Source organism: Lentinula edodes (assembly GCF_021015755.1).
Source record: "Lentinula edodes strain Le(Bin) 0899 ss11 chromosome Unknown C8R40scaffold_31, whole genome shotgun sequence".
Lineage (NCBI taxonomy): Eukaryota > Fungi > Basidiomycota > Agaricomycetes > Agaricales > Omphalotaceae > Lentinula > Lentinula edodes.
In genome coordinates, this window is record NW_025764337.1 from 227,346 (window position 1) to 247,643 (window position 20,298).

Genomic DNA, 20,298 nt, shown 5'->3' on the forward strand with positions numbered 1-20,298 from the left:
AACCGCTCGAAATAAAACATGGTACCTTCCATACAACATGTAAAGGCCCTAAGTAAGTAAGACATCACCTCCCTGTATCCGTGACAAGCTCTGGCCACAATACATCACAATCACATAAGATATCATATGTGACAACTGTTGATAGCTGCTGAGCATTATCGTTCAATCCTCGATACACATATTCATGATACATGTCCTCCTTACATATTCTTACATAGAATAGAGTTCCCTCCGTGAGCATTCTAAATTAAAATGGTCATCGGGCGCCTGTCATGAGTGCCGAACACATTCATTCAGATTCATTCATCCAAAATATCGCATCCACGAAGATCCACGACGTGGAATTTCAGAACCATTCCGAGTCGTGCCCTGAGAGGCGAGACCGAGTTCATGCTCATCCGTCAAGAAAGAGGATCCGAATATAGCAGGGGCTAAAACGAGCTGGAGCCTGGCGGACATACATCGTTGGCTTAACTTTGGGACGGGTTACTGAAGGTTACTGAGCAGCAAGTAAGCCTGTACGTTGAATTCGAAAATATTAAATTATGTATTTTGACAAGGTTACCTACGTATTACATCAATTTCTATGTACATCAACGGAACTGGGTACATAGTCACTCGGAGCAATCGTAATACATAACGTTTCCGACACAGGTCCAGGCTCGGAATCACACGAAAACGCTTTCTGTAGGCCCTAGATAGCTCGGCTGAAGATTACCAGTATCTGTAAGAGGGGATTTTAGAACAACGACAGCGAAAGCAAAAAATCTCTACCAATATCGAACTTCTGCACCACCACTGCGGGTTCAATCATGAAGAGCTAAATGTCAATGATATTACTTTGGAAACGCTTTTGACAAAAAGTTACACTGTATCTGCACCTTTAAAGTTTGGGCGCCGGGTGTAATATCAAAAGTCATATTCACGCTGACAATGACGTTGGCAGCAAAACCATCCAAGCCACTCCACGGTGCGGGCTCTGCTCCAGGGGCTACATCCGGAGGAATAAAATACGAAGTTTGGATGGGTTCGGACCCGACTTGCAGTGCAAAAGCGAGCGGACGGTCTGCGCCATTGGCATTGAGCGAAGGCGATAAACGAGTAACCACTGTGATGTTGGTTCGATTACTAACCACGAAGAAGTCGTATTCTCTGTCGACTACCTGTCAACTAAAGATACTTAGTATCAAACAAATGGTTTCTCACAGAGAAGGCCCTGCTCCAGCGCTGAAGTTGGCACCATTATTACCGTCGCGAGGCCAAGGGGTGACACCAGACAACGTCCGTCCCAAACCGGGGAGCTCCTTCCAGAAAATATCAGCTACTGAAGAGTTTCGGATAGCATGGGCAGCCTCAAATGATACCACTCCCATGCTTTCGACAAATCCTATTGACAAGGTGAGAGGAATATCGAGATATAAATGGTGTCAAAACCGCACCAGTGAAATTCGAAGGGACTTGCTGTTTGGTATTTTGAGTTTGCACCATTACAGGGACAACTAAATCGGACTGATTCGGGGCAGCAGCAATGAAGTTGACCTGAGCCAAAGCGTTGAAAGGTACCTGAGCCCAATCAGGAATTGACAAAAATACTCTTTGTTCTGGTGAGTCTGGTGATATCGAACCATTCGTAGCAGACATTGCGAGCCAGGTGGCATTGACGTTCGCGCTCCAAGTGAATGGGACGGGACCACCGGAACCGATGTCGACGAAAACATTTCCGAATGGGTTGAAAGAATCCAGGATAACCGTGGGTGAGGGACAGTTGTATCCTGCCGCACAGTCAAACTGATCGTCCCCTGGCCTATCAAGCGCATTATTCCATATCTTTGTTCATCCTCTCAAGGGTAATCTAAAACTCACCAAGCTCCATAGCTGCCTTCAGGAACGATCCGCATCACACCTGGCAAAGCTTGCTTTCTACTCTGAACCCGATTTATAGCAGGCATGCTACGGGGTCGATGTTAGCTTTTTCAATTTTAAGGCCGAGGGATAAAATTCACGTGTTCGCCATTGGCTGCTGCCAATAATAATATCCAACATCTACAAGGATAATCAGCGACCGTCAGCCGAGGTTCATTGGGCTTTCACTGACGGGTCTGATCCATCATACTATGTTGTTGAAGTTGTCAGTGATCATATATCACTTTCCGAAGATGCCGAGGCTCACTGATCCCATTTACCTATGGATACATTTCAGTAAAATTCCGAATCGGAGAGGGAGGAGATCAAAATGGACAGACAAACCATTCAGAATGCTGTGATACTCCACTTCAAGATCATAGTCCTTCTCGAACAACTGCTGAACCTGGTCAGCTAAATCATTCGTGCTGAGCCTCGCTTGGGATGCACGCAGATTATTCTGACCGGCAAAGATGAGCATTTTGCCTAAAGTTTGACTTGCAAGTACAGGATGTTGGACCATCTGGAAGAACGAGGGCTGTAAATCAAATGAGAGTTTGTTGTAGATCGCTGTTGATGCATTAGCAAGAGTGTCCCATTGTTCGACGACCCGATCTGTCCTAACAAGGTAAAGGTTTGGAGCCAGTTAGCACTTAGCTTAAAGCAACAACGTACTCTCGATAGTTGACCAAACTATATGTAGTAGTATTCAGGAGCTCCGGTTTTCTCCGCGCATTGTATCGAGTTAGATTCGCTACAACTTCCGCCACTATTGCGGCATCAGGAGAAGCAAGCTTGAATTCCCGTTGAGCCCAAGCTTGCACGAAGTCGTCCACGTTATCGGGCGTCCACAATGAAGAATCCCACGAGAGACTCAGCCAGTACTCGATCTCTCGTTCGTAAGGTTTCAAATCGCCGACGTTTAAGACCCAGACGCGGGTTGCATTACGGATGACAGCGAGTGATAACTGTTCATACATCTAGATATCACAGTCAATATTGGGACATCGGCATATCAAACTTCAAACGCACCTTTGAAAGCTGCGTACTCTACAGTACAGAAAATCAATGAATTTTGCAGCATCTGAAAGGTGAAAACTAACTGTGATCCACTTGTAATCTCTTGGAGACGCAACCTAATAATAAGTTGGAGAATGACCCAGGTTTAACGGGTTGAAAATGTCAAGTCGAAATATCCGGCGTACCATATCAACCTATCATCTCTTGAGACACTGATACGGTGTAAAAGATACGAACAAACATACGTGATAATAAACACCAGCACCGCCCGACCGATTTCGCTCAGATGCGACAGGATATCTCCGCATGTTACCGTAGCTGAAAACGAAATCAGTGAAATGACAAACTCTTCATAGGCAGGAATGGAGCGCACTCATCGTCCGTCCACATGAGGGCAACGTCATCCGGCACAGGCAAGCCCTCTTCATAGTAGCCTTCGACTTCCGAATCTACAGTCGGACATATCAACGAATGGACCAGTGTAAACAGGTTTGACAGAAGAATTACATAGCGTCCAAACTTGAGGAATGGTGGTAACGTCACTCGTGTTGAAGATATTGGAAAATATGCCTCTTTGATCCTTGATGATTTGCTCTAGTAGCTGAATGCCACCTATCAAGGGTACTAAGATACAATGGAAAATATTAGAAATGTAGTATTGCGAAAAGATGTAATGGACGAACAATCTCCGTCTCCCCTCATCCCAATGGTATACAGCCCTTCATAGGGTTTTGCCCTTTGAATACCCTGAACCCAGAAATTATAAATGTTTTGAGCATTGACATTGTAGTCCCATGGTCCATCTCCGAACAGACTCCATTCGACGGGGATGGAGCGCATCATTGGTTCTTCGTGACTGATTGAGAGTAAGATACAGTGTAGTATAGCGTTTAACGAGATAATAGTCACCAACCTTGTACCCATTACGATTCCAAACATGTCTGCGAGAGGCTGGTTTATTGGGTCGTCAACACAAAATGCACTATAGAATGTATTAATCATGAACTATTTTCCGGATGCAACGAGAAGGGTAACTAACCTAGACCACTGAGCTGTAAACACAACACAAAATCAGCCACTTTCCTACAGAATGATCGAAAATACAGACCCGGCCACAGGTAGTTTCCTTTAAGGCGAAGAATGAGCTCGAACCTTGAATACAGTTCAATGTACCTATAGTAGTACAGAGTAAGGGACGTACAGCTTCGAGTAAAATTCACTCTGAAAGGGCGATCCAGTCCCATTAGCTGGTGTAGCGGTGCCCAAACCCCCAGGGCCATTGGTAAATTTCTCTAAAGCCCAGTTCGTTAGGGCCGGCTGTTCATCATTGAGGAAGATGCCGCGGTATTGAACAGTAGGAGGTCCATGAGAGCAGCCTGGAGAGGTAATGAAAAGTCCTGAGTGATTAGTTGGGACCACGTCGGCCCACCTTTTTTCAAAATGATGCATAGGTAAATGAGCAAGTCCGACGTAATGTAAGAACCACGACCTACCAATACCAAGGCGAGACACCTGCAGATAAAATAATCTCAAGACGTTTCTGAGTAAATAGTATCGATTTTAGCACCCACCGAATTGTTCGGACAAATCATACATCCCGAACATCGTCCCTCGTCTATCTGACCCAATGATTACATATGCGCTATCCACTCCAGGAAGTGGATTTGCAACTTCCTGACCCATAAATGCCTCCCAAAGACCATGGATTGAGGAAACATCCAGTTGCGTATTATTAATCACCTGGTCGATGAGAGACGATCTTCCAAGTGTGCCAACGATGATGGCATTTGCAGAAGTAGTGTTTGTTGTTTCGGAAGCGGAAAGGTTCGACAGCGTAGGCTTTATCTGAGTAACGAGTTCTATGTCGGAAACAAAGTCTGACGCTGCGCGTTGAACACCGGGCCATTCATCGGATGAGATAAAGACTGGGGTGGCGACACCGTTTTGGACGACCGGAAAGGTTGTTTCGTTGGAGGAGAAGGAGACACACGTTGTTTGGCCTATGGCTCTAACATCGTATATCATGAAGGAATTGAACAAACATAGTAGTAGAGGAAACAGAGGAAAGAGAAAGTCATACATGACTAACGGTCGTAATCCTGACTCCTTTCAGCGCGAACATTTGCAAGATATATACTATCCTTATAGGTGATCTCTAATACCCCTGCATACTACATGGTATTCCATGAATACCGCGACAAAAGACAGCTGGCTACACCGCGTGACGCGCCCGGACCGTAACTTCGAAGCTCCTCGAATGAGTTCATGGGAAGGGAAAACTTCGGGACCGCGTTCCAGACGAGATGTCATCACAATAGAAGAATGAGAAGTATGTTCCGAAAAGTCAGAAGATCTTTGAGAGAGGATCAGGAATTGAAACCCTTGTCAAGAATAAACGGAGGTGGCGATTGTGCAGCATTGAGCGATAGAGAAAAAATAGATTAATTCAAAGGAAGTCATGGAAGAGCGTTGATACGGCGAGGAGGAGGATGTCGTCTACGTAATGCGCTATAACGGTCGGTCGATGATATTGGCACCAGTGACCACGGAGATCATGCGAGCACAAGAGGCAACACAGAGGGTATATAGTCCGGAAATATTTTGCACCGTCGCTCTTCTACTGAATGATGAAGGCCAAGATAACGAACTCGAAAATTTCGCGTGATTGGGGCTGAAATAGCCATCGATATTTGATTAAAGAGTAGACTGAAGCAACTGAAGCAAGGAGATAGAATTAGGATCACGAGGTTTCCGGTATTGGTTGTGTGGTTTGTGCTGGAGGTGTTGGACGCCGCTCAGGAAGCCTCCCAACATCACCAGCATCCAATTCGAGGGCATCTTCCGTGCTTTCATCGTCTTCAAGGAATTCATGAGCCGGGGGTCCATCGTCCTGACTAAGCCGTATTTGACCCTCGCTTCGCGTAATCGTCTTCAACCTGGAGAAAGAAGGCATCTTTAGGGAACTAAAGCTCAGAAGAGCCACATCTGAACGCACTGGTGTGATATGATAGCTCTAAAAGCCTCCGCTCTTCTCCATAGTATGAACAAAGCACAACATGTACACGTCGTCAAGAGAATGATCAATGCGATGTTCCCAATCGGTTGTGGTTTTGGGGCAGTTTTGGGCTCTGCGAACAGAGTTCGGAATACAAGAAGACAAAGAATATTAAAATTCCATTCACCTCCAGGAGGTACAACAACCATGATCAACGTAAAGTCTTAACTTGCTAGTAAGGTAAGTACTTGAGAGCAATTGCAGTGATTGCGCCACCGGCGCCTAATTCGAGAAAAGCGGTGATTTAAAGGCGACCACCAGAAACCGTTTAGAGTACTTAGATCAGTAGTGCATGAACATGAGACTCGAGACAGCCGAGATCTGTACTGGAACTCCATCCCGTTGATTCATAACTCTAGATGTCCAAAGGAAAATATACAAGGCAAGCCAAAATCAACAAAAAAGGATGTGGATGCCCGGGAGAGGACATATTAACGCCTCCCTTGGTGATTCGAGAACAGGATATATGGTAGTATAGATCTGAGCATCGAAAGATAGATAAAAGATAAAGTACAAAGATGATCGTCTAGTCGTCGAAAAACCAAAAAATAAATTAAAAATTAACGAATATTTCCCATGAAGCTCTCGGTCCTTCTCAGACTAAGTTTCCCCCACACATCATAAACCTTCAGCTTGTTCTCCTCCGGCACCGCAACAATGGCTTTCGTAAAATTAGCATTCATGACACTTCCTCCGATGACTTTGTTCGCAGCGTGTAGGGTGTGGATATGACGGAGGGTAGGAAAAGAATGCGCGACGATGGAGTTGGAGGTGTCGTATCCCCTGCTACTGTTATGTATCTGGGCAGAAAGACTCAGACTTAGAGTCGACGCTGTCTCCGAATCCGAGTCCACGTCGGGAGGACTCGGGCTTCCAGGTTTCGCACCGTGGACAGTTATCATCTCCTTGCAATGAGGAGAGAAGTGTAAGCCGTTGATTCGTGACCCGAGTTCGAGTTTTCCCGGGTTAAGCGCGTTGGAACGCGAATCGGACGTGTCAATGTCCCATAGTCGAAGAATCCCATCTGCGTCGCCTGTTCCTAGTAATTTGGGCTGCCAGGGGCACCAGTTGACGACCTAGGTTTTTTTTTAGAAAAAGAAAAAAATGGATGAGTGCCTAGAGACACGATTAATTGGAAATTCAGGAACTTACCGTGACAGGGGCCGAATGTTGAATTTTCTTCCTCCTTTGGACGAACTCTCCAACATCCAAGGGAACCTTCTCTCTATTATCCCAGCAATACACCGCCCCACTCTCATCCCCACTCGCGAGAAGCTTCCCTGGCTCGTTCCACGCCAGAGCCGTGATCCGGGACTGATGGCGATTCAACTTCCGCGGATCGCTCTTCATCTTCAACGTAGCTTTAGCAGTCGCAGTATTAGAAGTTGCTGTCGTTGACATCGCAATCCGGGTATCATAGAACCTTAGAGTCCCTTTGAGCCCTCCGACAGTAAGCACTGACCCATTGAATTGCATTGCTCCGACACCTTTCGTCGACCAACTAACCGTCATCTTCTTCGAGCGCACATCCCAGAGCTGGATAATGCCCTTAGTGGTAGCGATAGCAAGACTGTCACTGTTCTGCGGTCCACCACACTGTAGAAGATGGAGGTTCCCATCTTTATCTGCGAGCTTGAACAGCTGACCAATGTCTTCGTTGGTCTGCATGTTCTTGAAATGGACGCGGTTTCCACGCGTAAAATACACGACACTTTTTGATGAGCATGTGAGAGGGAGCGAAGCTGGGAGCGAGCTCTCCGCGGCGGTCTCGGTTGTAGTTGTGACCGGATTAGGAGGAGGAGGAGGAACGGAAAAATCGATGCTGATTTTGGTGTCGCGAAGGTTGTACTTGCTTGACATGTCCGGGTGGTTTGTCGTGTTATTCGACCTCAGCGATGATGATGACGCGCTTCTTACGAGTTCTGGTCTACTGTAACTCGATGGAACAACGAAAGGACTGGGACTCGCGTGTCTTCCGTTTTCAGTGAACGATGAAGAGCTGCCAGCGCTCAGAGGTGCGGAAGTCAGAGCCTGGAATTTCTCTTCCAGGATACTCCTAGTGGGCTTTGGCAGCCGATCCAAATGAGGCTAGATGAGAGATGAGAGCATAAAGATAAGGATAGCTAAAAACAATATACAAATAAACTCACTTCAGGGTTAATGATAGGCAAGGGATGTCCGAGTAAAGCACTAGACAGAGAGCTAGTCCGGCGCAAACGCTTGCGCTGTGGTATTACAGCAGAATAATGTTCTGTTGTGTCACTAGCATCTGACAGTCGTCGTTTTCGACTCCCACCACCACCTGCACTAGTAGACGAGCAAGCAGTAGAGCTTTCCGCGTCGAGGTCGGCCATGGTGAAAAACCGTCGCGTAACGTTGTTTACGCGTCAAATCAGTGAATGTAGAGTTAGAGTAAGCAGTAAAAGATGCCCTGAGGTCGTCAAGGACCGTCAGTAGCAAATTCTGGTTGTGGATGGTGTTGATGGTGGAAAAAGTTGAGCAAATTCGGGTTCGGAATTTCACTGCCATCAGGCGGAACACGGTACGGGGTCAGGTGATCTATCCGATAGCAGTTTTATAGCATGACGTAAGGTACTGTTGTTCAGCGCCAGCACACGAGCCCAACACGACGATTTTTTTTACGTCGAACACTGCTGATACACTCAACTCGATACTGTAAAATTTGAGGTTACAACGGATATGAAAGCACTGTAATCAACGTCAACGTCAGCGCCCATGATGTTCCGTTCAAATTAATCGAGCAACTTGTGTCTTCTCTTCCTTTCTTCAGAACCACCATGTCGATATTCGGATCCCGATCCCAACATCGAAACACAAATAATCACAACTCTTTGCCGGCATCATCTGTGGCTAGAGCTAGCTCTAGCTCTCACCCTAATACAATTATCTCAGGTTCTTCCTTCCTTCCAACTTTATTTCCCAGACACCGTTCACCGCGCCCTCAGCCACCTTTAAACTTCTCCAGATGGAGCTCCACAAGTATTCCTGACGGTGGCTGGGCATGTGAAGACTTCATGGTTGGAGTCGGCATGGTAGTGATTCAACCTACGACGAACAAGATGGTTTTGCTTTATGACCATTCCGGTTTGAAGGGAGGGTGTTATTTTCTTCCGAAAGGAAGGAAAGATCTAGGGGAGACGTTGCAGCAAGCAGCGTTGAGGGAAGCATATGAGGAGGTGTGTATCGGATATCGCTTTTACTACTGTAATCTTCGTATATATGAACTGTGCGCTCAATGTAGTCTGGATTTGAAGTCGACCTCCTTCCTCTGTACAAACACTCTCGTCAACCCATCCCACCGGCCGATCGTGCAGATGGGTGGAAGCCAGATACTGAACCAATCTATATGACTGTACGGAAGTGGGGACCGAAAGTTCGACAAGGCAAACTAGTTAATTCTGGAGGGGAGTACTTCGTTTCATGGTTCGTTGGTCAGATAGCAGAGAACGCGGTGAGTACATACCGTTCCAAAGCTGCAAAGTTGTCGTCCATGAAGCTTTTCCCCGGCTATGTTTGGTGGACATTCTAATTTTCGATACTCATAATATCAATAGGTTCAACACAAAGGTGTTGGGATGCCTGACGAACAAGCCTTCGAATCATACCTCTTCTCCTTTGACGAAGCCCTGAATATGATCAACCCTGAAGAAAGACCTGTTGTTATATATGCACAACATCTATATCAACAGCATTTCAGAATTGCGGCTGAATTTGAGAAGCGTAGAGCGAAAGATCAGCACCTTGAAGGCACAGAACGTGTAGCTGTGGACAACGAGACACATTACGCGGGAGGATCCTCTTCAAAATTAGATTCTGACGCTTAGCTCCACCGTTGGGGCACCATTCTAATATCACTTACTCCTAGGCCAGTCTTCGAGGTTGCCCTCGCTCAATACTTCATCTGTGGATGTTGTTCTCTCTCTGCATCTCTGTATAACCGACATTTTATTTGCTACCTGGATTGCGTTTTCCCTGAAATCTGTTCACAGAACCCTGTACTAATGATATCAAGTTAATATCAATTTACAACGCCCCGTATGTACCCTGTGCCGCATTGTATCTCCTTGTATCCCCCGATTATTATTCGACATAATGGAATCTCCCTGGTGAAAGTACATGCAAGCATAATGAAAGTGTTCTTCGTCTTCGTATAAACAGTATCTTGCCCAGTGCGTAAGCAATAATCATCCAAATCGGCTGCAGAGTGGGAGCCTAATCAGCACTTGCAAGGGTGCCAACAATCCCCTTCTCCACATCGTTGATACTGGCATCTCTTTCCCCGGCCAGTGTTGGAGGCTCTGACTTTACTACAGTGGGTGCAACCGCAGGCGGCGAAGGAGCAAACCAAAACACTGGATACCTCCTCTGGATGTTATTCACAATCAACGCCGAGACTAACACGATCGTGGACGAAAGCAATACGACGGGGAGATAATACCATCCCATGACATAGATCTCTGGGTCGACGGCAGCGATAAGAGCGGTCGCACCGGCGGGAGGATGTGTCGTCGAGGTCATTTGCATCAAGACAATGGCGGTGGCGGAAGAAAGGGAACCTGCTAGCCAGCGGAGTTGGTCGAGACGTTGCTCTGTGGGAAGGAGACCGAACAGTTTGGTTATACAGACGCCTGTGAGAGCGCTGATGAAATGTCCACCCAAAAGAGCACGCGGTTGGGCTAATGGTGCTTCTATGGCACCGTAACAAAGGACAGCGGATGCACCCTGTTCGAAGAAAAAGATGAATGAACATGAATAATCAAACCGGAATCAAGCAGGAAGGTAAAAAAAGAGTACATACATAACTGGCAACTATGGAGGGGACATTGCGTTGTATAAAATAGTGCGATTGTCCGAAGATGGCTTGAAGAATCGAAAGACCGCCAAAAGCACCAATGAACGACCAAATCCAAATGATATAGTCGGGTCGTTTTGGAGCAGGTGAAGCGCGGTAACCAAGCCAATGTGAAATCCACCTAGGGAGACGTGCAAGATTACTTGGGCGTAGGGAGGTAGAGACCATCTTCTTGAAAAAAAAAATGTCAACGGAAACCTGACGGAAAAATTAAGGAAGCAAGGCGCTTTATGTTCAGAATTTCCAAAGGTTGATGGAACAAAATAGATCAGTCATGCGACGTGACATTCGTGCACACTGCAAAGGATCGTTTTGTGTGTGCGATTGCCACAGCGCGGCAGCAATGTCCTTACTTGTCAATCATTCCGGGGACTCCGGAAACACTGCAGCGCGGGTACCTCCTGCAACCTTTCCCGACAATATATTCAAAGTTGTCCCGACAGTAGCGCTTGGGGAGCCCGACGGCAAAGCATTTTAGCCAGGGCCGCCAGGCCCTTTGTGCATTGGGTACGGGGAGGTAACAACAGCAGCACTTGAAAGACTTTGAGGGGACCAAGGTCAGTGACTCACTCCTCTTGCCGAACCTCTCAGACAGAGCTTCGATGTCATGTAAGCTGTCACCGGATCTCCACAGTTCTCCCCTTCCCTTCCCTCAATCCCCCGAAAGCTGATTAACCGATTTTTATTTTGATGAGATCATCCAGATTTGGGACGTTTGGCAGGGCAGATGTCCAGACTCCAGAGGACACTGGGACAGTTTTAATAATGCAATTCCAATGTGCAGACGGGACGACGAATTGCTGACGAAGGACGGTCTAATAATATAATCGCATCATCGGTGGTTCTGACTCAAGGCCGAGAAGCGGCTTGTCACGAGTCACTAGTAAATCGTGTGGTGATCATTTTCTTCCACTTGAAGTTCCCTCTCCCATTTGTGTTGTGGGCGCTCCTGGTCAGGACCTTAGCACTCAGTATCCTCAGTTTACATGTCTCGTCTTCAACCTCGTTAGACTTCCGCTGGCAAGTTTTCGCTCAAGATAGTCATTGACCTACAAGAAAACCTGGAAGACGCTGCGGTAAATTCTGGGCGAGGGTGTTGCGGGAAGGTAAATTAAAGCCTACGGGCCTGAAAATCATCGACCATCAACAGTTGTCAAGAGTGCACATATTTGCGGGACATACATACTTATGACTTCCAACGTTTAAGGTGTTCCAAGCTGTCCGATAGCATCAGACATGACCTGAAATGTGCAACGGCTAATCTCTTGTGAACAGACGTTTTCAGACATGAAATTTACATCTTGGTTTTCTATGCGTCTGACCTCCTCTTCCGGACCTTGCGGTAAAAAAATCCTGCAAAGATGTTATGCCCTAGGATACGCTCACTAGGACGTATATAAGGAAGAGGGAGTAATAGTTCCATCCTCTTCATCATACTCATGGATTCCTCAACCAACACCACCATTCAGCAAGCTGCAGTTTTCAACCTTGTTGTTGTCGAAGACTTTGTGTTCCAGTCAAAATCCACATCTCTAGTAATTGCTACAGCAGCGATCGCGACTGCTGTGTACTACCTCTTTTCTTTCTTCGAATCTTCGTTGCGAGATAAAAATGGAAATGGCATCCCCGCTGGCCCAAGAGGTTCGTGATCCCCCGCCGTTCGAATTAAAGTCGGGGAGACTGACTGACTGCTCTTCTACTTATTTTACTTGATCCGCCAGGCCTCCCGCTTCTCGGTAAGTCTTTTTTCAACTCGGGGGCTCGAGACAGACATCTGACTACACCATATCAGGATCCTTCCCCTTTCTAACCCAGTACCCAGAGCTCACGCTCGACTATTGGGCAAAGAAATTTGGCGACATGTACTCTATCTGGCTCGGAAACCAGCTTTTTGTGATAATATCAAGCCCGGCCATCGTTAAAGACCTCATTGTAAGCGTGGAACCAAGCCTCTCCTCGTGAACGTTGACCTTTCTACTACTGCCGACGTCTAGGTTACTAACGGCGCCGTATTCTCCTCAAGGAAAGAAATGTTTATCAAAAGCCAGACAGTCTTTGCTGGCCGGGGAATAACTGCAACCCCATACAATGACAGATGGTGAGTGTGTGGTACAATGGTTCAAAACCCGAAAGTTAAAAACTGATATATAATGCAGGCGCAAACATCGTCGTATCGCAACGGGATGGTTAAATCAACGGGCAGTTGATAGTTACACCCCTATTCTAGATCGAGAAGCCACTGTCCTCGTCAAGGCTATGTATCAAGAGAGTAAAGCTGGTCAAGTTCCTATCAACCCGCAGGTGAACTACTTCGAGAAAGATGTCCCTTTTGGGTACTTACACATATCATAGCCTCACGCAGGTCGTGCCTCGTTGAACAACATGTTATCCATTGTGTTCGGTTTCCGCACTGACAGTATTTATCATCCATTAGTCGGTCGAGCACTGAAACTCAGTCGCGAATTCATGTGGGTACCTCCTTCTCTACTTGACGCAGTGATCCCCCGTGCAAATGCTTGTGAATTTTTCGTGTGATCCAGGAACAGCACTGGTCCTATGTCAAACCTCGTCGACTTCATACCATTCTTACAAAATTTCCGCACGCCAATGCGCGTACGTGGGGAGAAACTCCATCAGGGTCTCGTAGAAACGTATGGGGGCTTCATCAAGGACATCGAACATAAAATGCAGATGGGTGTCAATGTTCCGGACTGTTTAGCAAAGACTATGATCGACACCAAGGAGGAGGAACAAATGGGACACCTAGATATGGCAATTCTCGCTTCAGCGTTCATGATTGGTGGTGTTGAAACGGTACCTCAAGAATCCTTCATTATGTGTACAGTGCACTCAGCGTTTGTTTCTTGTAGACTGCGGCGATCATGCAATGGTTTTCGGCGCTCATACCTGCTTACCCGGAAATTCAACGCAAGGCACACGAAGAGTTAGACAAAGTTGTTGGACGAGACCGCCTACCAACTGTGGAGGATGAGAAGGTAAGTTTCATAAAATAATCTACTATTGAAGTCAAAACTTACGACTTTTTACTAGAACCTCCCCTACTGCCATGCTATAATTAAAGAGGTATGTGCTTCTGATTACAAAAGCAGTACATTCTCTTTTTTTTTTACCTGTGATCATAGGTCGAACGATGCCACAATCCTTTCTGGTTGGGCACTCCCCATGTTGCCAGTGAAGATTTCACATATAGAGGCCAGTTTATCCCGAAAGACACGGTTGTCGTATTAAACACCTGGACGATGCACCATGATCCGTCGCGCCATCCCGAGCCAGACAGATTCAACCCCGAGCGTTATCTCGATGATAGTCTTACCTCTGCTGATAGCGCAAATTTGACAGATCCGTATCAGCGTGACCACTGGATGTTCGGTGCTGGGTACGTAGTATTAACAACTATTTCTCCATGCTTCCGCCGTTGACGAAATTACGGTCTGTATAGGCGTCGTATCTGTCCGGGCATGATTGTAGCAGAACGCGAGATCTGGTTAACCATCTCTCGCATGCTGTGGGCCTTCACTATGGAGTCGCTTCCGGACGAGCCTATAGATCTCAAAGAGTATGACGGTCTCTCAGGACGATCACCTGTACCCTTCAGGATCAACCTCATCCCTCGTCATGATAAAGTCGCGCAAGTTCTGGGAATGGAGGAGGCGCCTGCATAGTAAAAATGTTGGTGGCGCTAACTGGCCTACTCTGGTACTACGTAGTGATACGAATCAGCCTTGTTGAGCCCTCAGGATCTATGATGGTTCCAGTAGAAAAGTGTTATCTTGTAACAATATTCCATAGATATTTATGTGGAAAAAAACCTCGATTTGCGAAAAAATGTATATCTTCTGTAGGTTAAGACTGCAGTTGTAGGAGAAGGTCAGAAAGTGGAAGTGGGGAATATGGGGTGTGCAAGTAAATGGATGCTAACCAAACAGATAAGGAGAGGAGAGAAGAGGAGAAGAGAAGACTACTAAACGGAGTTCCTAGACCAATCCGGGGTGGCTAATAATTCCATGCGATCTAACATGTCCTCAACTCACAAAGGCTGTTCCTCAAAACCGCTCCCGATTCTTTTCATTCTGCCCAATTCTTCCCTCCTTAGGGGAATCTTAGCTCCGACTTCTCAACGACGACATTTCACAAAGCTCACTTCCCACCTGTAGGCTACGTTCAATACGTAGGCACAGCATGCTAATCGTGTTCTGATTTCTGCGATCTGTCCGATGCAAAGATTATTATGAGATACAAAAATAAAAATCCCAGCATCTATTCTGGATTGAACTTCTCAGCCATCTGCTTCCAGGTTTGCTTCTGCACACGTTCCCAACTTCTTTGCATAACATTCTCATGTCCTTACCTCCCTACTTCGATCTATTCTGAGCATTCCTTTATTCCCTCCTTCTTCGAAATTCCCCCTCATATTGAAAGGGAGCGCGGCCTGATTTCTATTCCAAGTTGCTACTCAATGGAGGGGACGATTATACATAGGCAATTATCATGGTGGATTTGTTGGACGAAAGTTCCCCTTACGAGGATGGTCTTACATGCATTTATTACGATCTACCGAAGTACCGTGTATACAATGTCCTTACCACAATTAAAGGTATCGCTGGGTGTCTACTAGTCTCGAGTTGCCAACTCGAGACACAGTGTGTGGTCGTGTGCAGATTGATCCTCTTTTGGCAATAATTTCTCAGCTCCTTCGGACATCCGGTCCGATATGTCAATTCCGAACAAAAGCACGCCTGGGCTAAAATACCTCCTCCGTCCCCAATGGCGACGTCCAACTCTCAGAGTCTCTTGAGACAGCGCGCTCCTCCTGCTACTAACGACGTCCATGTCCGCAATGAAATTGAGGAGCCCTCAGCTGACAACAGAACCAAACGCGAAGTTGTTTGGGGGAAAACGCCCAGTGGCGAAGGTGCATTCATACTGCCAGCAGCTCTCGGTAACAATCATTAATTCACAGCATAGTTTTTCGCGTTCCGACTACACACGATGTCCTGACGCTGTTTAATCCGGCTTACCCAAAGAGTCATTTCGACATCCTCAGCTTGACTCTTCTTGGTTCTCAAATTGTGTTGTACTTCATTTTCCCCCGACACGTCTCCCAGATCTTTTTCTTCCTCTACTTTGCATTCTGGCGAGCTGCGTATGATGCTGGACTTGGCTGGGTCCTCACCAAACAAAGCAAACGAAAATGGATCGAAAAACAAGTCCAAAAGTTTGGTTGGATGGATGAAAAACGGCGTCCGGAGGTGAGGAACTGGGTACGTGCTCAGTTAGCAGGCAAGATGGGGAAGGATTATTCCTTTGATGTATGTCCTTATGCGCTTCGCTCATGGTTACACATTCCCCTTACTCTGTTGCTCGTAACTTTTCACTTAGGAACTTCCCATGGAGTATAACACCTGGCTGCTTTTCCGCCAAGCTGTAGACATCATTTTGTTGAAGTATGGCTTCATCCCTTCATGTCGCCGAAGGTTTCCGCTAAAGCCTTTTCTATTCTTCTTCGTCCTACTAGTGACTTCGTAGCCTATTGTATGTTTGCATTCGCGAGTTTCCGCGTCCCTGAGGGCCTCTCCAATTTTGTCCACGTAATGAGGTACATATCGCTTTTCTTTCTTCCACACTCATGTTGACATACGAGTGTTCATTTCCTCCAGATGGATCGGAGGCTTAGCACTCATTGGGTTCAATCTTTGGGTCAAGACAGAAGCTCATGCTGTCGTCAAAGATTATGGTTGGTACTGGGGTGATTGTTTCTTTCAACGTGGCGCATTGGTCTTCGATGGCGTTTTCGAATTGGCTCCTCATCCTATGTACTCTGTTGGTAAGCAAGAATGTCACATTCCCGTTGCGTTCTCTTTAATCCCAAAATTCTTCTGTTTGAAAGGTTACGCGGGTTATTACGGCCTCTCGCTCATCTCCGGCAGCTACGGGGTCCTTTTTGTTAGTCTTGCGGCTCATGCCGCGCAATTCGCGTTCTTGGTGTTCTTTGAGAATCCTCATATCGAACGCCTATACGGACAGCGTAAAGCGATTGCAAAACGCACTCCCTTGGTGTCGTCACTGAAGTCTACCAATAAGTCAATTCCTAGTACCAGTGGGGCTGAAATTTCGGAAGTCGAGGAAAGTGATACTGAGTTGACTACCCCGTCCGCTACCGAAGGAGAGACTGCTACCGACACCGACTTAGAAACCGAGACGGAAACTGAAATCGAGGAAAAGGAGAACCACGTCGGCATTTTACTCAAGACCAATTCAAAATTAAGGTCCCCAGTGAGAAATGGCAGTGGACGTATAAGCCCGAAGAGTCCGCGAGCCAGGAAGTCTTCCAACCACCGGCAACAGGGGTCTGCCGCTAGCTCTTTGTCTACTTCCTGCACCGGGGACTTAACATCCAAGACCCGGAAATCAGTTTCCCAACATGATCTGTTGAACAAGTACTTCAGACGTGATATGGTGATTTTCCGAAACGTAGATGTTTTACGGTTCGTATCCACATTTAAATTTGTGGTATTTGTGCCTCATGCGTATTTTCCATCATACAGTGCCCCAGACGCTCTACTTATTATCTTAGTTGCCTACGTCGCCCTTTTCACCCTTTTACCTTCATCTGTCTTTGCATCTCATTCATCCCTCGTTGCGGTGCACTTCATACACGCACTTAGTTGGTGTTTATTCCACGTCTTTGGACTCGGATTCCTTTTGCGAGCCCAAAGCGAGAGCAAGTTCTTGGTCAAGCATTACATGAAGAACTATCACTATACTTTTGGAAATGAAGAAGGTGCCAAGGGTGCGATTGTTGAAGCGTTCGCCAATTTTAAGGCGATCTATAATGCTTCTCTTTGTATGACATATGGTATGTGCGATTTCGGTGACTCTGCTTTGAGCACTTGTTCGCTCATTTTTGACTTTGCAGTGTCTTTCATTGGACTTGTATGGCGTACCTACTCAATTCCCTCTAACTGGACAGTCGGAGTTGAATTGTTGCGCCACACATTGGGAGCAGTTAGCCCTTTTCCTCCATTTCTTGCCCATGAATACTGAAATTACGCTCAGTTATTAGTCGGTTTGCATGTATGGGCGACCATTGAATCATACGAAGTTCTGGGCGTCTTTGGTAAATTTAGTCTTTGTCCTGGAACGGGAAAATGACTGACCAGAACACAGGGTGGTTCTTCGGTGATTTCTTCATGGAAGAGTTCCCCTCTCATTTAGAGTATTCTGGGATTTATCGGTGCAATAATTTTCTTTTTTCCTTGTCTGTGCCCTAATATGGTATATGTAGGTACCTCAACAATCCAGAAATGATGGGTGGTGCGGCTTGGTTTGGGCTTGGACTGATCAGCGGTAGTAAACTTGTCTTCTCACTTGCTGTGATCAAGCATTTGGGACATTGGTGGTTCGTTAGCAGTGTCGAAAAGTACGTCGCTTGTTTGGCTAGGTAGGAATGTATAACTCACCAACTCGTCTTCACACAGCCCGCACATGACGAAGTTCTATGGTGATTCTTTGCGCAAGGAGGCTGGCTTCATCAAGGTCATAAAGAATGTTGCAAGCAAGAATGCTAGACTTTTGGAGTCTCGTGCTGGAAAACATGCGCCCGAGTTGAAGCGTGTCGCTAAAGAAGTAAAGGGTACATTTGACAAGGTATTTGAAGAGACTGCGGACGCTGTCGAAGAGTTCTTGGCGAAATGTAAGTTATGGTCGATTTTGCTCGAACAGATTTGATGAATTCATGCTGTTCCTTCAGCTCGCCCTAAAATTTCAGGAGTCGTCTTCGACACAAAGGTCCTTTTGCAACAGTCCCGAGAAAAATTAGTCATCACGTATGTGGACCCTTTCGTTCTACCTTTTCATCTTGACAACCTTTTTTTCTAGTCGAGTTGTCAGTGACATGTCATCCTATGATACCTCCAAGTACAGAGCCACCATTTTGCCTAGTTCTGATGGGACACTTCGCTTCCATCTCGGCGAACCTATCAAGATCAGATGGCAGGCGCCTCATATGCATTCTCGGAAGGATTGGATCGGTCTTTACAGAGTAAGTATTGTTCTTTATCGGACAAATAAATATCCCTCGGCGTACTGATATCTGTGGTGCACCTGTTGTAGGTTGGAGCTAATAAATCTAGTCTTATAACGAAAACTTCCTCCATGGGTATGTGGGTACCAGTGCACGACGAGGAATGGGATGGTGATATACCCTTGGGACGTGATCGTCCGGATGTTCCGGTGAAAGATTCTGAGAGCGGTGTTGTGACTTTCAAAGACAACAATTTGCCTTGGATCACTGGGCGCTACGAGGTGAGCATATGCTTTTCAAGAAATTCAGAAAACAATCTTGACGGGACCGTCTTCAGATTCGATACCATCATGATGGAAAATATAACGTTATGTGTATGGATGGTCCTATCGAAATCTATGGTGGGCTCTTTTTTCTCTGTCTGGTAATATATCTATGGACTGATAAACTGTGCCCAGTTGAAACACCAGCAGAGCTCAATTTCAGCGCAGTCCGCCAGACTCTTATGCGGATAGTTCCTCTATGTCTTGACTCGGACCCGTCGTTAATCCCGCTCTCTTGCAAAGATGACAAGACCCCCACTCTCGAACAAGGCCCTTCAATCTCACGAGTAGAACTGGATCCTCCTGAGCGCGCCGCTGATTCTTATTCCCAATCGGACGTGGAAGAACGAGGACCAGACCCAGACGATTTCAGTTTCTGGTCAGAGCTTCAAGCGAAACGAATATGTTCCGCTATCAAGGAGGCATTTGGTGTGGAATATGCGCCAGAAGTGGTGCTAGGTGACGCCAACTTGTCCGCACTGGCTAATCGTATACTACTGTCCAAGCAGATGTAGTATTCTCGAGGATGTGGACATCCGACATAGAACATCGATCCATCCAGGGATCTATACTCATGACTATATATAAAGACCTTGGTAATGACTGGATGAACACGACCTTACTATTACAATCACTTGGGTTGAATGGAACATACCTTACCGGCTCTTAAGGCATATCTATGTAGCCAGTAAACATTGTTGCCGGCCCGACATCTCCTTAAAATTCAACCATTAACACATAACCACAAGTTGATTCAAGCTTTGCCTATGTATTATTCTCAACCTCGCAAAAATGAGCAATTCGCAGTTCTGAGTTCTATCTAACTCGGTGCCTAGTCTGCATCGAAGATAAGTCGTAAGCCTCTTTTATGGAATGCTTGTTTTGTTGAATGGTCTCCAATGCTCTTCACCTTGGGTTCTATCATTGTCAAAGGGGGCAAGGACCTATATTCTGAATATAACCACCAGCGACCTCGGTATGATGAAGCCTGATGAAGCCTACTCCCCAATCAATTCCCATGGAGCGCCACTATCGATGCATGCCGAAATGAACGCTATCTACAATCTTACCGTTGGCAGGA

The 20,298-nt window shown here is 46.3% G+C and overlaps 7 protein-coding genes across 7 annotated transcripts; 3 read left to right on the plus strand and 4 right to left on the minus strand.

Annotated features, from left to right (window-relative positions):
• Positions 1–668: 668 nt before the first annotated feature.
• On the minus strand, positions 669–4,947 carry C8R40DRAFT_1173569 (uncharacterized protein; the record flags this gene model as incomplete). Its single annotated transcript, XM_046232041.1, has 24 exons — positions 669–724; positions 775–820; positions 882–1,152; positions 1,207–1,387; positions 1,440–1,804; positions 1,864–1,950; positions 2,004–2,043; positions 2,096–2,112; positions 2,171–2,183; positions 2,248–2,522; positions 2,578–2,882; positions 2,935–2,952; positions 3,006–3,038; positions 3,108–3,116; positions 3,168–3,240; positions 3,296–3,371; positions 3,430–3,546; positions 3,606–3,778; positions 3,836–3,904; positions 3,962–3,974; positions 4,031–4,074; positions 4,124–4,351; positions 4,416–4,434; positions 4,494–4,947. The coding sequence occupies 24 exons, from the start codon at positions 4,945–4,947 to the stop codon at positions 669–671; spliced, it is 2,982 nt and encodes a 993-aa protein (XP_046083573.1).
• An 829-nt stretch (positions 4,948–5,776) lies between these two features.
• C8R40DRAFT_1015643 (uncharacterized protein) lies at positions 5,777–6,051 on the minus strand (the record flags this gene model as incomplete). The annotated part of the gene is made up of 2 exons (XM_046222924.1): positions 5,777–5,858; positions 5,918–6,051. Coding segments are annotated over 2 exons (216 nt in total), but the record flags the coding sequence as incomplete, so codon positions are not given.
• Positions 6,052–6,537: 486 nt separating this feature from the next.
• On the minus strand, positions 6,538–7,837 carry C8R40DRAFT_1162146 (WD40-repeat-containing domain protein; the record flags this gene model as incomplete). Its single annotated transcript, XM_046230216.1, has 2 exons — positions 6,538–7,053; positions 7,130–7,837. The coding sequence occupies 2 exons, from the start codon at positions 7,835–7,837 to the stop codon at positions 6,538–6,540; spliced, it is 1,224 nt and encodes a 407-aa protein (XP_046083575.1).
• Positions 7,838–8,775: 938 nt separating this feature from the next.
• C8R40DRAFT_1052435 (uncharacterized protein) lies at positions 8,776–9,822 on the plus strand (the record flags this gene model as incomplete). Its single annotated transcript, XM_046224758.1, has 3 exons — positions 8,776–9,174; positions 9,240–9,449; positions 9,553–9,822. The coding sequence occupies 3 exons, from the start codon at positions 8,776–8,778 to the stop codon at positions 9,820–9,822; spliced, it is 879 nt and encodes a 292-aa protein (XP_046083576.1).
• A 388-nt stretch (positions 9,823–10,210) lies between these two features.
• C8R40DRAFT_1052500 (HPP family-domain-containing protein) lies at positions 10,211–11,018 on the minus strand (the record flags this gene model as incomplete). The annotated part of the gene is made up of 2 exons (XM_046224762.1): positions 10,211–10,720; positions 10,797–11,018. The coding sequence occupies 2 exons, from the start codon at positions 11,016–11,018 to the stop codon at positions 10,211–10,213; spliced, it is 732 nt and encodes a 243-aa protein (XP_046083577.1).
• Positions 11,019–12,289: 1,271 nt separating this feature from the next.
• On the plus strand, positions 12,290–14,533 carry C8R40DRAFT_1071707 (cytochrome P450; the record flags this gene model as incomplete). The annotated part of the gene is made up of 11 exons (XM_046226370.1): positions 12,290–12,491; positions 12,572–12,586; positions 12,643–12,782; positions 12,845–12,948; positions 13,007–13,151; positions 13,203–13,318; positions 13,391–13,664; positions 13,721–13,846; positions 13,902–13,934; positions 13,994–14,247; positions 14,311–14,533. The coding sequence occupies 11 exons, from the start codon at positions 12,290–12,292 to the stop codon at positions 14,531–14,533; spliced, it is 1,632 nt and encodes a 543-aa protein (XP_046083578.1).
• Positions 14,534–15,635: 1,102 nt separating this feature from the next.
• On the plus strand, positions 15,636–19,732 carry C8R40DRAFT_1052217 (phosphatidylethanolamine N-methyltransferase; the record flags this gene model as incomplete). Its single annotated transcript, XM_046224749.1, has 17 exons — positions 15,636–15,783; positions 15,837–16,180; positions 16,251–16,315; positions 16,387–16,467; positions 16,529–16,695; positions 16,759–17,356; positions 17,417–17,727; positions 17,788–17,876; positions 17,928–17,988; positions 18,039–18,105; positions 18,157–18,291; positions 18,350–18,564; positions 18,622–18,697; positions 18,750–18,912; positions 18,984–19,175; positions 19,232–19,295; positions 19,353–19,732. The coding sequence occupies 17 exons, from the start codon at positions 15,636–15,638 to the stop codon at positions 19,730–19,732; spliced, it is 3,156 nt and encodes a 1,051-aa protein (XP_046083579.1).
• Between the last annotated feature and the right edge of the window lie 566 nt (positions 19,733–20,298).